General features: G+C 45.9%; 1 protein-coding gene across 2 annotated transcripts in view; it reads left to right on the forward strand.

Annotated features, from left to right (window-relative positions):
* LOC115117289 (homer protein homolog 1-like) overlaps positions 1 to 17351 on the forward strand; it is a 43912-nt gene that overhangs the window by 23854 nt on the left and 2707 nt on the right. The window contains exons 2-9 of one of the 2 annotated variants that reach the window (XM_065017395.1): positions 1894 to 2050; positions 9642 to 9773; positions 9873 to 9965; positions 10385 to 10468; positions 11153 to 11301; positions 12730 to 12889; positions 15251 to 15361; positions 15449 to 15529. In XM_065017395.1, the coding sequence (XP_064873467.1) occupies positions 1894 to 2050; positions 9642 to 9773; positions 9873 to 9965; positions 10385 to 10468; positions 11153 to 11301; positions 12730 to 12889; positions 15251 to 15361; positions 15449 to 15529 (967 nt within the window). The remainder of the gene's footprint in view (positions 1 to 1893; positions 2051 to 9641; positions 9774 to 9872; positions 9966 to 10384; positions 10469 to 11152; positions 11302 to 12729; positions 12890 to 15250; positions 15362 to 15448; positions 15530 to 17351) is intronic. The other variant, XM_065017394.1, reaches the window with a different exon arrangement.

A 17351-nucleotide genomic window follows, 5' to 3' on the forward strand; every position in this document is an offset into this window, starting at 1 on the left:
GGGCGGTTGAAGTTAGACCCACTTCTCTCCAGCTATTTCTCTCTCACACTCACACACAGGCAGGGCGGTTGAAGTTAGACCCACTTCTCTCCAGCTATTTCTCTCTCACACTCACACACAGGCAGGGCGGTTGAAGTTAGACCCACTTCTCTCCAGCTAATTCTCTCTCACACTCACACACAGGCAGGGCGGTTGAAGTTAGACCCACTTCTCTCCAGCTATTTCTCTCTCACACTCACACACAGGCAGGGCGGTTGAAGTTAGACCCACTTCTCTCCAGCTAATTCTCTCTCACACTCACACACAGGCAGGGCGGTTGAAGTTAGACCCACTTCTCTCCAGCTATTTCTCTCTCACACTCACACACAGGCAGGGCGGTTGAAGTTAGACCCACTTCTCTCCAGCTAATTCTCTCTCACACTCACACACAGGCAGGGCGGTTGAAGTTAGACCCACTTCTCTCCAGCTATTTCTCTCTCACACTCACACACAGGCAGGGCGGTTGAAGTTAGACCCACTTCTCTCCAGCTAATTCTCTCTCACTCTAACACACATGCTCTTTCTCTCTCCTATCCTCACCTCCAGCCCTTATTCCATCAGTTCCTTCATTCTTTTATCCTATTTTCTTTCTTTCAATCCTATATTGCCTGACTACCCAGACTCCTTGCTGCGGCCAAACGCTACGCCACGCTCACAGACGTTAGTTTCTTCTCCACAATGAGTCTGGATCGGAGTACCTCCCTGACCCTTCACTGAATGTGAACACTTTCGGGGCCGTCTGATTGGTCCAGAAAACGATAGGTTGGGCCAGAGCCAGTCACTGATTATTTAGTTTTGTACAACACCCCTCGTCACCAGAAACCACTTCAGTAACGGCAGTCTCAGACTAAAGTATGTAGCGAACGACAGAGCAGCCGAAGAATCGTCAGGCAAATATCACTACTCTCCTCTTATCTCCCAAGTAGCACAGTATAGGTTGGCTACTTTAATGCTACCGACCTATACATTGTCAAAGAAAATTATGTTGAAGAACCACTTCCTTTTATTTAACCTTTATATAACTAGGCTAGTCAGTTAAGAACAAATTCTTATTTATAATGACGGCCTACCCCGGCCAAACCCGGACGATGCTGGGCCAATTGTGCGCCGACCTATTGGACTCCCAATCACTGCCGGTTGTGATACAGCCTGGAATCGAATCAAGGTGTCTGTAGTGACACTTCTAGCACTGAGATGCAGTGCCTTAGACCGCTGCGCCACTCAGGAGACCATACTTGAATATTTAATTCTATTTATCAGGCAGCCCTAACAGTTTAAACGTGCCCTGTGCTGGGGATGCATCATCTTTAATGGACCTCCTCTCTATTGTCTTAGCAAAGGCACGTTTACTGTAATTAATTAATGGACTAGTAGAAAATCGTTTATCCCTGTTGCTCCTGTTTTAGTACGTTAATGTACCCAGCCAGTCAATTTGATTAACTTCAACATTACATCCATTCATTTCTAGTAAGTGATTTCTGTCTGTGGTTAAGTAATGTTTGTCTTTCTAGTGCTGGTATTAAAACTCCTTGTTAATGTTAATGGGCTCCATCTGGATTGAAGATATCACACACAAATACTGGAACTGAAGTGTGTGTGTGTGTGTGTGTGTTCCCCCTCCCAGTCATGGCCAGTGCAGTGTGCTGCAGGTGACAGTGAAGAATGGATGTGTGTAGCGATCTCTGGGAGGCTGTGTGTGTTACCTACCACACACACTCTACACTCTTACCTCAGCCCTCACACACTCCCAGTACTTTTGTTTCCCATGGCGCAGCTGTGCGAACCAACAACTGGGTGGTGAGTTTAATTCCTATATATATATATACTGACCCCCTCTCCCTGTCTCCCCTACAGAGAGCAGCCTATCTTCAGTACGAGGGCACATGTCTTCCAGATCGACCCCACCACCAAGAAGAACTGGGTTCCCACCAGTAAGCACGCCGTCACAGTTTCCTACTTCTACGACAGCACGCGCAACGTCTACCGCATCATCAGTCTGGACGGCTCTAAGGTGTGCGTGCGTGTGTGTGTTTTGGTGCGTGTGTGTGTTTTGGTGCGTGTGTGTGTTTTGGTGCGTGTGTGTGTTTTGGTGTGCGTGTCTGTGTTTTGGTGGGTGTGGGTGGGTGTGGGTGGGTGTGGGTGTGTGTGTTTTGGTGGGTGTGGGTGGGTGTGTGTGTGTGTGTGTGTTTTGGTGTGTGTGTGTGTGTTTTGGTGTGCGTGGGTGGGTGTGGGTGGGTGTGCGTGTGTGTGTTTTGGTGTGCGCGTGTGTGTGTGTTTTGGTGGGCGCGTGTGTGTGTGTTTTGGTGGGCGTGTGTGTGTGTGTTTTGGTGGGCGTGTGTGTGTGTGTTTTGGTGGCGTGTGTGGGTGGGCGTGTGTGCATGTGCGTGTGTTTTGGTGCGCGTGTGTGTGTTTTGGTGCGCGTGTGTGTGTTTTGGTGCGCGTGTGTGTGTTTTGGTGCGCGTGTGTGTGTTTTGGTGCGCGTGTGTGTGTGTTTTGTTTTGGGCGTGTGTGTGTGTGTTTTGGTGGCGTGTGTGTGTGTGTGTTTTGGTGGGCGTGTGTGTGTGTGTGTGTGTTTTGGTGGGCGTGTGTGTGTTTTGGTGGCGTGTGTGTGTGTGTTTTGGTGGGCGTGTGTGTGTGTGTTTTGGTGGGCGTGTGTGTGTGTGTGTTTTGGTGGGCGTGTGTGTGTGTGTTTTGGTGGGCGTGTGTGTGTGTGTGTTTTGGTGGGCGTGTGTGTGTGTGTTTTGGTGGGCGTGTGTGTGTGTGTTTTGGTGGGCGTGTGTGTGTGTGTTTTGGTGGGCGTATGTGTGTGTGTGTTTTGGTGGGCTTATGTGTGTGTGTGTTTTGGTGGGCGTATGTGTGTGTGTGTTTTGGTGGGCGTGTGTGTGTGTGTGTTTTGGTGGGCGTGTGTGTGTGTGTGTTTTGGTGGGCGTGTGTGTGTGTGTGTTTTGGTGGGCGTGTGTGTGTGTGTGTGTTTTGGTGGGCGTGTGTGTGTGTGTGTGTGTTTTGGTGGGCGTGTGTGTGTGTGTTTTGGTGGGCGTGTGTGTGTGTGTGTTTTGGTGGGCGTGTGTGTGTGTGTGTTTTGGTGGGCGTGTGTGTGTGTGTGTGTTTTGGTGGGCGTGTGTGTGTGTGTGTTTTGGTGGGCGTGTGTGTGTGTGTGTTTTGGTGGGCGTGTGTGTGTGTGTGTGTTTTGGTGGGCGTGTGCGTGTGTTTTGGTGCGCGTGTGTGTGTGTGTTTTGGTGGGCGTGTGTGTGTGTTTTGGTGGGCGTGTGTGTGTGTTTTGGTGGGCGTGTGTGTTTTGGTGGCGTGTGTGTGTGTTTTGGTGGGCGTGTGTGTTTTGGTGGGCGTGTGTGTGTGTGTTTTGGTGGGCGTGGGTGGGCGTGTGTGCATGTGCGTGTGTTTTGGTGTGCGTGTGTGTGTGTTTTGGTTCGCGTGTGTGTTTTGGTGGGCGTGTGTGTGTGTTTTGGTGGGCGTGTGTGGGTGGGCGTGTGTGCATGTGCGTGTGTTTTGGTGCGCGTGTGTGTGTTTTGGTGCGCGTGTGTGTGTTTTGGTGCGCGTGTGTGTGTTTTGGTGCGCGTGTGTGTGTTTTGGTGCGCGTGTGTGTGTGTGTGTTTTGTTTTGGTGGGCGTGTGTGTGTTTTGTTTTGGTGGGCGTGTGTGTGTGTGTTTTGGTGGGCGTGTGTGTGTGTGTTTTGGTGGGTGTGTGTGTGTGTGTGTTTTGGTGGGCGTGTGTGTGTGTGTGTTTTGGTGGGCGTGTGTGTGTGTTTTGGTGGCGTGTGTGTGTGTGTTTTGGTGGGCGTGTGTGTGTGTGTTTTGGTGGGCGTGTGTGTTTTGGTGGCGTGTGTGTGTGTGTTTTGGTGGGCGTGTGTGTGTGTGTTTTGGTGGGCGTATGTGTGTGTTTTGGTGGGCGTATGTGTGTGTGTGTGTTTTGGTGGGCGTATGTGTGTGTGTGTGTTTTGGTGGGCGTATGTGTGTGTGTGTGTTTTGGTGGGCGTATGTGTGTGTGTGTGTTTTGGTGGGTGTGTGTGTGTGTTTTGGTGGGCGTGTGTGTGTGTTTTGGTGGGCGTGTGTGTGTGTGTGTGTTTTGGTGGGCGTGTGTGTGTGTGTGTTTTGGTGGGCGTGTGTGTGTGTGTTTTGGTGGGCGTGTGTGTGTGTGTTTTGGTGGGCGTGTGTGTGTGTGTGTTTTGGTGGGCGTGTGTGTGTGTTTTGGTGGGCGTGTGTGTGTGTGTTTTGGTGGCGTGTGTGTTTTGGTGGCGTGTGTGTGTGTTTTGGTGGGCGTGTGTGGGTGGGCGTGTGTGCATGTGCGTGTGTTTTGGTGCGCGTGTGTGTGTTTTGGTGCGCGTGTGTGTGTTTTGGTGCGCGTGTGTGTGTGTGTGTTTTGTTTTGGTGGGCGTGTGTGTGTGTGTTTTGTTTTGGTGGGCGTGTGTGTGTGTGTTTTGGTGGGCGTGTGTGTGTGTGTTTTGGTGGGCGTGTGTGTGTGTGTGTTTTGGTGGGCGTGTGTGTGTGTGTGTTTTGGTGGGTGTGTGTGTTTTGGTGGGTGTGTGTGTTTTGGTGGGTGTGTGTGTTTTGGTGGGTGGGTGTGTGTGTTTTGGTGGGTGGGTGTGTGTGTTTTGGTGGGCGTGTGTGTGTGTGTTTTGGTGGGCGTGTGTGTGTGTGTTTTGGTGGGCGTGTGTGGGCGTGTGTGTGTGTGTTTTGGTGGGCGTGTGTGTGTGTGTTTTGGTGGGCGTGTGTGTGTGTGTGTTTTGGTGGGCGTGTGTGTGTGTGTGTTTTGGTGGGCGTGTGTGTGTGTGTGTTTTGGTGGGCGTGTGTGTGTGTGTGTTTTGGTGGGCGTGTGTGTGTGTGTGTTTTGGTGGGCGTGTGTGTGTGTGTGTTTTGGTGGGCGTGTGTGTGTGTGTTTTGGTGGGCGTGTGTGTGTGTGTTTTGGTGGGCGTGTGTGCGCAGCAAAGTTGTGTAAAAGGAGAGGGAAGATATACAGTGTCTTCAGAAAGTCTTCACACCCCTTGACTTTTCCCACATTTTGTTGTATTACAGCCTAGCTTAAAAAATGATGCTAAAGTGGAATTATGTTTTTCAAAATGTTTACCAATTTAATGAAAAACTGACATTTATTGAGTCGATAAGTATTCAAGCCTAAAGTTCAGGAGTAAAATTTGGCTTAACAAGTCAAATAGAATGGACTTTGAGTGCAATAATAGTGTTTTACATCATTTTTGAATGACTACCTCGTCCTTGTACCCCAAACATACAATTATCTGTAAGGTCCCTCAGTTGAGAAGTGAATTTCAAACACAGACTCGACCACAAAGACCAGGGAGGTTTTCCAATGCATAGCAAAGAAGGGCACCTATTGGATAAAGAAGGGCAGACATTGAAATCACTTTGAGAATGGTGAAGTTATTAACTACACTATGGATGGTGTGTCAATACACCCAGTCACAACAAAGATACAGGCCTCCTTCCTTTTTTATTTCATTTGATTTATTTCACCTTTATTTAACCAGGTAGGCTAGTTGAGAACACCTTTATTTAACCAGGTAGGCTAGTTGAGAACACCTTTATTTAACCAGGTAGGTTAGTTGAGAACACCTTTATTTAACCAGGTAGGTTAGTTGAGAACACCTTTATTTAACCAGGTAGGTTAGTTGAGAACACCTTTATTTAACCAGGTAGGTTAGTTGAGAACACCTTTATTTAACCAGGTAGGTTAGTTGAGAACACCTTTATTTAACCAGGTAGGTTAGTTGAGAACACCTTTATTTAACCAGGTAGGTTAGTTGAGAACACCTTTATTTAACCAGGTAGGTTAGTTGAGAACACCTTTATTTAACCAGGTAGGTTAGTTGAGAACACCTTTATTTAACCAGGTAGGTTAGTTGAGAACACCTTTATTTAACCAGGTAGGTTAGTTGAGAACAAGTTCTCATTTACAACTGTGACCTGGCCAAGATAAAGCAAAGCAGTGCGACACATACAACACAGAGTTACACATGGAGTAAACTAAACATACAGTCAATAATACAGTAGAACAAAAGAAAACAAAAAGTCTATATACAGTAAGTGCAAATGAGGTAAGTTAAGGACATAAATAGGCCACGGTGGCGAAGTAATTACAATATAGCAATTAAACACTGGAATGGTAGATCGGCAGAAGATGAATGTGCAGGTAGAGATACTGGGGTGCAAAGGAACAAAATAAATAAATAAATACCAGTATGGGGATGAGGTAGGTAGATAGATGGGCTGTTTACAGATGGGCTATGTACAGGTGCAGTGATCTGTAAACTGCTCTGACAGCTGGTGCTTAAAGCTAGTGAGGGAGATGGGAGTCTCCAGCTTCAGAGATTTTTGCAATTCGTTCCAGTCATGGGCAGCAGAGAACTGGAAGGAAAGATGACCAAAGGAGGAATTGGCTTTGGGGGTGACCAGTGAGATATACCTGCTGGAGCGGTGCTACGGGTGGGTGCTGCTATGGTGACCAATGAGCTGAGATAAGGCGGGGCTTTACCTAGCAGAGAGTTGCCAGAGAGGAAGGAAACCACTCAAGGATTTCACCAAAACATTATAATAATTTAGCAGACATTCTTATCCAGAGCAACTTACAGGAGCAATTATGGTTAAGTGCCTTGCTCAAGGGAACATCAACAGATTTTTTTTCCAACAACCTTTCAGTTATTGGCCCAATTCTCTTAACCGCTAGGCTACCTGTTGCCCTAAATCTACACTGGAGTTGCTTACCAAGAAGACAGGTAATGTTCCTGAGAGGCCGAGTTACAGTTTTGAATGAAATCTACTTGAAAATCTGGCAAGACCTGAAAATGGTTGTCTAGCAATGATCACCAACCAATGTGACAGAGCTCGAAGAATTTAGAAAATAATAATGGGAAAATGTTGCACAATCCAGGTGTGGAAAGCTCTTAGAGACTTACCCAGAAAGACTCACAGCAGTAATCGCTGCCAAAGGTGCTTACACAAAGTATTGACTCAGGGGTGTGAATACTTATGCAAATTCAATTTCTGTAAATTTTCATTTTCAATAAATATTAGCACATTTTTCTAAAAACATGTTTTTACTTGGTTATTATAGGGTATTGTGTGTAGAATTTGAATTCAGGCTGTAACACACCAAAATGTGCAAGATGTCAAGGGCTATGAATAGTTTCTGAAGTCACTGTATACAGTGCCTGGTTCCCCCTCAGCAAGGGGATTAGGAGTGGCAACAGGAAGGCTCCCTCAGGCTCAGGGCACGCCATGCTCTACATCCCTTAGAATCAATCATGGATTGATGTACACAGACTACATACAGCACGTGAAACACACATCTGTACTTGTGTACAGTATTCCCTCTCTTTCCCACAGGCAGACTTGACACATTTGACCATCCCTACAGACACGGACAGACAGAACCAAAGATTGAAGGAATTTGTAGTTTCACTCACACACACACTACATTTCCCACGTGTGTGTGTTTCCATGGCCAGTGGTAGCAACAGAGCCCATGGTTGGTAGTGGCATGGGGGCGTTGTGGCCTGTTCTGTCGTAACAAAAATTATTTTAGTCTTCAGAGGGGTGCAGGGGAGGAGCTATTTTAGTACCGCAACGATATGTAAAGCTCCACACACACACACACACACACACACACACACACACTCTACACTGCTTTGCGTGTGACCCTTGGTGCTGTAAAGCTAGCGAATAGGTGAACACAACTGTGGTTAGTGCTACTGTGCTGAGCTGGAAATAGCAGGGAGAGGGTGGGCTGTGGTGAGGTGCTGCCTGCCTGCCACTCTAGGAAACACTCGTCATCAACATCCACACAGCCCGAAGTAACTAAACTCAGCAAAAATAAACCTTTTGCAGGACCCTGTCTTTCAAAGATAATTAGTTAAAATCCCAATAAACCATAAACTATAAACAATTAATGAACATGCACCTGTTGAACGGTCATTAAGACACTAACAGCTTACAGACAGTAGGCAATTAAGGTCACAGTTATTAAAACTTGGGACACTAAAGAGGCCTTTCTACTGACTGATAAACACCAAAGAAAGATGCCCAGGGTCCCTGCTCATCTGCGTGAACGTGCCTTAGGCATGCTGCAAGGAGGCATGAGGACTGCAGATGTGACCAGGGCAATAAATTGCAATGTCCATACTGTGAGACGCCTAAGACAGCGCTACAGGGAGACAGGACGGACAGCTGATCATCCTCGCAGTGGCAGACCATGTGTAAAAACACCTGCACAGGATCGGTACATCCAAACATCACATGTGCGGGACAGGTACAGGATGGCAACAACAACTGCCTGAGTTACACCAGGAACGCACAATCCCTCCGTCAGTGCTCAGACTGTCCACAATAGGCTGAGAGAGGCTGGACTGAGGGCTTGTAGGCCTGTTGTAAGGCAGGTCCTCACCAGACATCACCGTCAACAACGTCACCTATGGGCACAAACCCACCGTCGCTGGACCAGACAGGACTGGCAAAAAGTGCTCTTCACTAACGAGTTGCGATTTTGTCTCACCAGGGGTGATGGTCGGAGTCGCAATTATTGTCGAAGGAATGAGCGTTACACCGAGGCCTGTACTCTGGAGCGGGATCGATTTGGAGGGTCCGTCATGGTCTGGGGCGGTGTTTAACAGCATCATCGGACTGAGCTTGTTGTCATTGCAGGCAATTTCAATGCTGTGCGTTACAGGGAAGACGTCCTCCTCCCTCATGTGGTACCCTTCCTGCAGGCTTATCTTGACATGACCCTCCAGCATTACAATGCCACCACGCACAAAACGAGCAGTATGGCTGATTTCCTGCAAGACAGGAATGTCAGTGTTTTGCCATGGACAGCGAAGAGCCCGGATCTCAATCCCATTGAGCACGTCTGGGAGCTGTTGTTTTTGAGGGTGAGGGCTAGGGCCATTCCCCCCCAGAAATGTCTGAGTACTTGCAGGTGCCTTGATGGAAGAGTAGGGTAACATCTCACTGCAAGAACTGGCAAATCTGGTGAAGTCCATGAGGAGGAGATGCACTGCAGTACTTAATGCAGCTGGTGGCCACACCAGATGCTGACTGTTACTTTTGATTTTGACCAACCCTTTGTTCAGGGACACATTATTCCAGTTCTGTTAGTCACATGTCTGTGGAACTTGTTCAGTTTATGTCTGTTGTTGAATCTTATGTTCATACAAATATTTACACACGTTAAGTTTGCTGAAAATAAACGCAGTTGACAGTGAGAAGACGTTAATTTTTTTGCTGAGTTTACATACACACACACACACAGAACTTTACAGGCCAAAAGGGTGCCTCGCCCACCTTCCTCTCACCCTCACCCACTGTGGTCGATGCCAGTAGAGTCAATCAGCCTCACTGGGGCCTCTCCTCTCATTGACGGCTTCCTGTTTAATAATCAATAGGGGTGTATCGTGCACACACACACACATGCATACGCACACACACACACACTTTTCATCTGACACAAACACAGATAGATAACACAGTTGTTACTGTTGCTGAAGGAAACCGTTCAGAAAACAACAAGCCCACTCATCTTTTAGGCAAGTGGGTCAGCATTGCTTTTGTGATTCATACAACTCCTCTCTCCTTCCCCAGGCAATCATCAACAGCACCATCACCCCCAACATGACCTTCACCAAGACCTCCCAGAAGTTTGGCCAGTGGGCCGACAGCCGAGCCAACACCGTCTATGGCCTGGGCTTCTCCTCAGAGAACCACCTGCTCAAGGTACACACACACATTGCCAAAGTTGAGCTCCTAAACACACCACATAAACACACACAGTGTTTAGTCAGTGTTTTCTGTGTCATTGTGGTTCTTTCTCAGTTTGCAGAGAAGTTTGCAGAGTTTAAAGAGGCGGCCCGATTAGCCAAGGAGAAATCCCAGGAGAAGATGGAACTCACCAGCACCCCCTCTCAGGTAGTCTCAACAACACACACCCCTACCTCAAATGGGATAGTTCACCAACACGTACTTACTCACCTTAATTAAAAATGTACCCGTTTCCTCACATTAAATGTAGCTTTTGGACCGGTATAGACTGCAAAGCACCTGGTGTTTTTGTACACAACCCACCACTAACATTAACATTTTGTTACCAGAAAACAATGGGAGTGAATGGACCCCAAATGATTTAGGTATCACAGGAAGTGATTGGAAACACTACCTGCAAAGCACTACTCTTGGATGAGTTAAACTAATTCCTAATGGGAGTGTCTGAACTCTCATGGCAAGACTATAGTGTGTTAACTCCAGTGTCCTGGCTAAACTCCCAACCTGGCCTAACCATCCCCAGGTTTCAATTGGCTCATCTCTTCTCCCCTGCAACTCTTCCCCAGGTCACTGCACTAAAAAAGAATGTGCTCTCAGTACCTCACAAAGTACCTCCCAGAGTCCCTCTCAGAGTACCTGTAAAAAAGAAGGTAAAATGGAATCCAAATCATTGTCATCTGACCCCAGTCTCCGATAACCCTCCTGCTTTGCCCTCTTACTCCAGTCCAGTGTTGAAATCCCCAACTACCCCAGGCTAACACTCCAGCCCTTCAGGTGGTCTCCCCACAATGTTGTCACTGCTGTAGAAACATGGACCAAACAATGTCCATTATACAGTATAGTGAATATTTACCCTAGTATTGAGGTGTTGAATGGCACTGTTCCACTCTTTGGGGAGAACCCTGCCCTCCATGGATTAACCAACTTCTCCCTCTCTCCCCCATCCTAATATCAGATTAACACACAGATGAATGAATCCCTTCTCAGTCTCAGATGAACTCTGATCTCCCAGTGTCAGCTATGCTCCCATAAAGCGATGTTTCTTTTTTCAAGTGAGAAAACAACAAGCTCACTTGAAAACACATAGGCCTACTCACTTGAAAACACATAGGCCTACTCACTTGAAAACACATAGGCCTACTCACTTGAAAACACATAGGCCTACTCACTTGAGAGAAACAAAAACTCACTTGAAACATCACTTTCTGTGGAGTGTAACTCATTGTGCAGGTATTCTCTCCACATTACATCAGTATTTTATTTACTCAGCAGTTGAGAACATACAGTTCAACTGTATTTCTGTTCCTTTAACCTTATTGTTTACATCATGCCAGGAGTCAGCCACCGGTGACCTGCAGTCACCTTTGACCCCGGAGAGCATCAACGGCACTGATGACGAGAGGGGCACCACCCCTGAAATGCCGCAGCACCCACCCGAGCCCCGTCCCGAGCCGTCTCAGAACCAACTGCCCTTCTCCCACAGGTAAGAACAAGGCTCTGAAGCCAGGGGCTGGAGTAGGGTGTCAAGCACAAAGATAGTTCACCTCAGTGGGCAAGGCATGGTTGGTCAGTGGGCAAGGCATGGTTGGTCAGTGGGCAAGGCATGGTTGGTCAGTGGGCAAGGCATGGTTGGTCAGTGGGCAAGGCATGGTAGGTCAGTGGGCAAGGCATGGTTGGTCAGTGGGCAAGGCATGGTTGGTCAGTGGGCAAGGCATGGTCGGTCAGTGGGCAAGGCATAGTCTGTCAGTGGGCGAAGGCATGGTCTGTCAGTGGGCGAAGGCATGGTCTGTCAGTGGGCGAAGGCATGGTCTGTCAGTGGGCGAAGGCATGGTCTGTCAGTGGGCGAAGGCATGGTCTGTCAGTGGGCGAAGGCATGGTCTGTCAGTGGGCGAAGGCATGGTCTGTCAGTGGGCGAAGGCATGGTCTGTCAGTGGGCGAAGGCATGGTCTGTCAGTGGGCGAAGGCATGGTCTGTCAGTGGGCGAAGGCATGGTCTGTCAGCGGGCGAAGGCATGGTCGGTCAGCGGGCGAAGGCATGGTCGGTCAGCGGGCGAAGGCATGGTCGGTCAGCGGGCGAAGGCATGGTCGGTCAGCGGGCGAAGGCATGGTCGGTCAGCGGGCGAAGGCATGGTCGGTCAGCGGGCGAAGGCATGGTCGGTCAGCGGGCGAAGGCTGAATAAATGAGCACATTCAGTTCTCTTTGGAAATGGTAAGATAATACCAATTGATACAAAACTATCTTCCAATTCCTTCCTTTAAAACTCATCTTCCCTTGTACAAGCTGAACATCCACAGCACTCCACTGTGTTCCCATGTTCAGTCTGGTATTGGTGGGGTTTAGCTGTTCACTGGGACCTCTTATTTAAAAGGAAATTGGCACAGCAGCAGCACCGCGTGTGCGTGGTCTGCTCGCACCTGGATGTGTCGAGTCATCCATCTCTTATTCATGTGGTCCCAGAACCCTGGACAGTAGTTAAGCATTATATCAAAACACTGTGTAGTGCTGATTTGAATTATTAATGACTAAATAAATGGAAAATGTATTTCACTCCCCCACCTCTTCGTATTCACCATAACCGTTCCCACATGAGTTCCACTCTAGCCTCTGAGGTCAGTAATGCTGATGAACATGAAGTTGAACATGTATTTGTACATTGGTGCTGGAATGGTTCATAGTCTTTAGTCAAATTACAGTTTATTTTTTTTATTTTGTTATTTTTTGCAATAAACTCAGGAAAACAATGATTGAGTTTATATCAGAGATGGAGTCTTGATCTTGCAGTCGTGACCACAAAAAAGCAGTCTTGGTCAGTTGGTCTTGTCATGTGTCTCAATACACTGGGTCTGGGTCTTGGCACCAATGTCTGGGTCATGGTCACTGAAACTCTGCTGAAGTGTCTGTCTGTCTCCAGTTCGTCCAGTATTAACAAGCACTGGGAGGCCGAGCTGGCAGCCCTGAAGGGCAACAATGCCAAGCTGACAGCAGCTCTGCTGGAGTCCACAGCCAACGTCAAACAGTGGAAACAACAACTGGCTGCTTACCAGGAGGAGGCTGAGAGACTACACAAACGGGTAAGACTGACTTTATAAAGGGATACTAGAGAGACTACACAAACGGGTAAGACTGACTTTATAAAGGGATACTAGAGAGAGACTACACAAACGGGTAAGACTGACTTTATAAAGGGATACTAGAGAGAGACTACACAAACGGGTAAGACTGATTTTATAAAGGGATACTGGAGAGAGACTACACAAACGGGTAAGACTGACTTTATAAAGGGATACTAGAGAGAGACTACACAAATGGGTAAGACTGACTTTATAAAGGGATACTAGAGAGACTACACAAACGGGTAAGACTGACTTTATAAAGGGATACTAGAGAGAGACTACACAAACGGGTAAGACTGACTTTATAAAGGGATACTAGAGAGAGACTACACAAACGGGTAAGACTGACTTTATAAAGGGATACTAGAGAGACTACACAAACGGGTAAGACTGACTTTATAAAGGGATACTAGAGAGAGACTACACAAACTGACTTTATAAAGGGGGTAAGACTGACTTTATAAAGGGATACTAGAGAGAGACTACACAAACGGGTAAGACTGACTTTATAAAGGGATACTAGAGAGAGACTACACAAACGGGTAAGACTGACTTTATAAAGGGATACTAGAGAGAGACTACACAAACGGGTAAGACTGACTTTATAAAGGGATACTAGAGAGAGACTACACAAACGGGTAAGACTGACTTTATAAAGGGATACTAGAGAGAGACTACACAAACGGGTAAGACTGACTTTATAAAGGGATACTAGAGAGAGACTACACAAACGGGTAAGACTGACTTTATAAAGGGATACTAGAGAGAGACTACACAAACGGGTAAGACTGACTTTATAAAGGGATACTAGAGAGAGACTACACAAACGGGTAAGACTGACTTTATAAAGGGATACTAGAGAGAGACTACACAAACGGGTAAGACTGACTTTATAAAGGGATACTGGAGAGAGACTACACAAACGGGTAAGACTGACTTTATAAAGGGATACTGGAGAGAGACTACACAAACGGGTAAGACTGACTTTATAAAGGGATACTGGAGAGAGACTACACAAACGGGTAAGACTGACTTTATAAAGGGATACTAGAGAGAGACTACACAAACGGGTAAGACTGACTTTATAAAGGGATACTAGAGAGAGACTACACAAACGGGTAAGACTGACTTTATAAAGGGATACTAGAGAGAGACTACACAAACGGGTAAGACTGACTTTATAAAGGGATACTAGAGAGACTACACAAACGGGTAAGACTGACTTTATAAAGGGATACTGGAGAGAGACTACACAAACGGGTAAGACTGACTTTATAAAGGGATACTAGAGAGAGACTACACAAACGGGTAAGACTGACTGACATTATAAAGGGATACTAGAGAGACTACACAAACGGGTAAGACTGACTGACATAAAGGGAAACTGGAGAGAGACTACACAAACGGGTAAGACTGACTGACTTTATAAAGGGATACTAGAGAGAGACTTTATAAAGTGATACTGGAGAGACTACACAAACGGTTAAGACTGACTTTATAAAGGGATACTAGAGAGAGACTACACAAACGGGTAAGACTGACTGACATTATAAAGGGAAACTGGAGAGAGACTACACAAACGGGTAAGACTGACTGACTTTATAAAGGGATACTAGAGAGAGACTTTATAAAGTGATACTGGAGAGACTACACAAACGGGTAAGACTGACTGACATTATAAAGGGAAACTGGAGAGAGACTACACAAATGGGTAAGACTGACTGACTTTATAAAGGGATACTAGAGAGAGACTACACAAATGGGTAAGACTGACTGACATAAAGGGAAACTGGAGAGACTACACAAACGGGTAAGACTGACTTTATAAAGGGATACTAGAGAGAGACTACACAAACGGGTAAGACTGACTTTATAAAGGGATACTAGAGAGAGACTACACAAACGGGTAAGACTGACTTTATAAAGGGATACTAGAGAGAGACTACACAAACGGGTAAGACTGACTTTATAAAGGAATATTAGAGAGAGACTACACAAATGGGTAAGACTGACTGACATTATAAAGGGATCCTAGAGAGACTACACAAATGAATAAGACTGACTGACATTATAAAGGGATACTAGAGAGACTACACAAATGGGTAAGACTGACTGACATTATAAAGGGATACTAGAGAGAGACTACACAAATGGGTCAGACTGACTGACATTATAAAGGGATACTAGAGAGACTACACAAATGAATAAGACTGACTGACATTATAAAGGGATACTAGAGAGAGATGACACAAACAGATCAGAATGGTTACACAAAGAACATAAAAACGATATGATTACCAACACTATGTATGTCCTCAGGTGACAGAGCTGGAGTGTGTTAGTGGTCAGACGCCAGTCATCAAATCCCAGAAGACTGAGCTCAACCAGACGATAGAAGAACTGGAATCAGCATTAAAGGCCAAGGAGGAGGTGTGTGTGTGTGTGTGTGTGTGGGGGGGGGGGGGGGGGGAGAATGTACATGTTAGCCCTGTGATTGTATATTTTCCCTCCCTGCAGGAACTAGAGAGGTTGAAAGAGGAAGTGGAGAGTGCTAATGAGTTCCAGACTCTGAAGGAATCGCTAACACATAAACTACAGGTGAGAAAATGAACAACACCACTGTATTGCACTGCACACGACACTGGGCCTCAGACATCTGTTTTCACTGCAGTGTGTACGTTTGTGTTTGTTGGTTTGTGTGTGTTTGTGTTTATAAGTGTGGGTTTTGTCTTTGTGTGTTTGTCTATACAGTGCCTTGCAAAAGTATTCAGACCCTTTGGATGTCTTCACATTTATTGTGTTACAAAGTGGGATTACAATTATTTTAATTGTCTTTTTTGTCAGCAATCTACTCAAAATATTATAATGACAAAGTGGAAGAAACTATGTTTAAGATGTATACAAATGTGATTACTTAAGTATAGTCATTGCATAAGTATTAAGCCATTTTGATCAGGAAAGTCTAATTTTGTAAAGGAGTAAAAATCAAGTAAGTTACATGGACTCACTCTGTGTGAAATAATAGGGCTTGACATGATTTTTAAATGACTACCTCTTCCCCTGTACCCCATACAACATATGTAAGGTCCCTCAGTCAAGTGTTGAATTGAGGGACCTTACAGTATTGAATTGAGGCACCTGTGCTTGAAAGTCAAACCATCTCAATTGGGTTGAGGTCAGGTGATTGTGGAGGCCAGGTCATCTGATGCAGCACTCATCACTGTCCTTCTTGGTCACATAGCCCTCACACAGCCTGGAGGTGTGGTGGGTCACTGTCCTGTTGAAAAACAAATGATAGTCCCACTAAGTGCAAACTAGATGGGATGGTGTATCTCTGCAGAATGCTGTGGTAGCCATGCTGGTTAAGTGAGCCTTGAATTCTAAATAAATCACGGACAGTGGCACCAGCAAAAACACCCCCACACCATCGCACCACCTCCTCCATGCTTCACGGTGGGAACCACACATGCAGAGATCTTTTGTTCACCTACTCTGCGTCTCACAAAGACACTGCGGTTGGAACCAGAAATCTCAAATTTGGACTTATCAGACCAAAGGACAGATTTACACCGGTCTAATGTCCATTGGTCGTGTTTCTTGGCCCAAGCAAGTCTCTTCTTATTGGTGTCCTTTAGTAGTGGTTTCTTTGCAGCAATTTGACCATGAAGGCCTGATTCACGCAGTCTCCTCTGAACAGTTGATGTTGAGATGTGTCTGTTACTTGAACTGTGTGACACATTTATTTGGGCTGCAATCTGAGGTGCAGTTAACTCTAATGAACTTATCCTGTGCAGCAGAGCTACCTCTGGGTCTTCCTTTCCTGTGGCGGTCCTCATGAGAGCCAGTTTCATCATAGCGCTGGATGGTTTTTGCGACTGCACTTGAAGAAACATTCAAAGTTCTTGAAATGTCCCGCTTTGACTGACCTTCATGTCTTAAAGTAATGATGGACTGTCATTTCTCTTTCCTTATTTGAGCTGTTCTTGCCATAATATGGACCTCATCTTTTACCAAATAGGGCTATCTTCTGTATACCACCCCTACCTTGTCACAACACAACTGATTGGCTCAAATGCATGAAGAAAGAAATATTCACTATTTAACTTTTAACAAGGCACACCTGTTAAGTGAAATGCATTCCAGGTGACTACCTCATGAAGCTGGTTGAGAGAATGCCAAGAGTGTGCTAAGCTGTCATCAAGGCAAAGGGTGGCTGCTTTGAAGAATCTCAATTATATAATATATTTTGATTTCTCTAACACTTTTTTTTTGGTTACTACATGATTCCATATGTGTTATTTCATAGTTTTGATGTCATCACTATTTTTATACAATGTAGAAAATAGTCAAAATAAAGAAAAATGAGTGAGTAGTACTTGAATGAGTAGGTGTGTTCAAACTTTTGACTGGTACTGTATAT

Source organism: Oncorhynchus nerka, linkage group LG4 (assembly GCF_034236695.1).
Source record: "Oncorhynchus nerka isolate Pitt River linkage group LG4, Oner_Uvic_2.0, whole genome shotgun sequence".
NCBI classification, from domain to species: Eukaryota; Metazoa; Chordata; class Actinopteri; order Salmoniformes; family Salmonidae; genus Oncorhynchus; species Oncorhynchus nerka.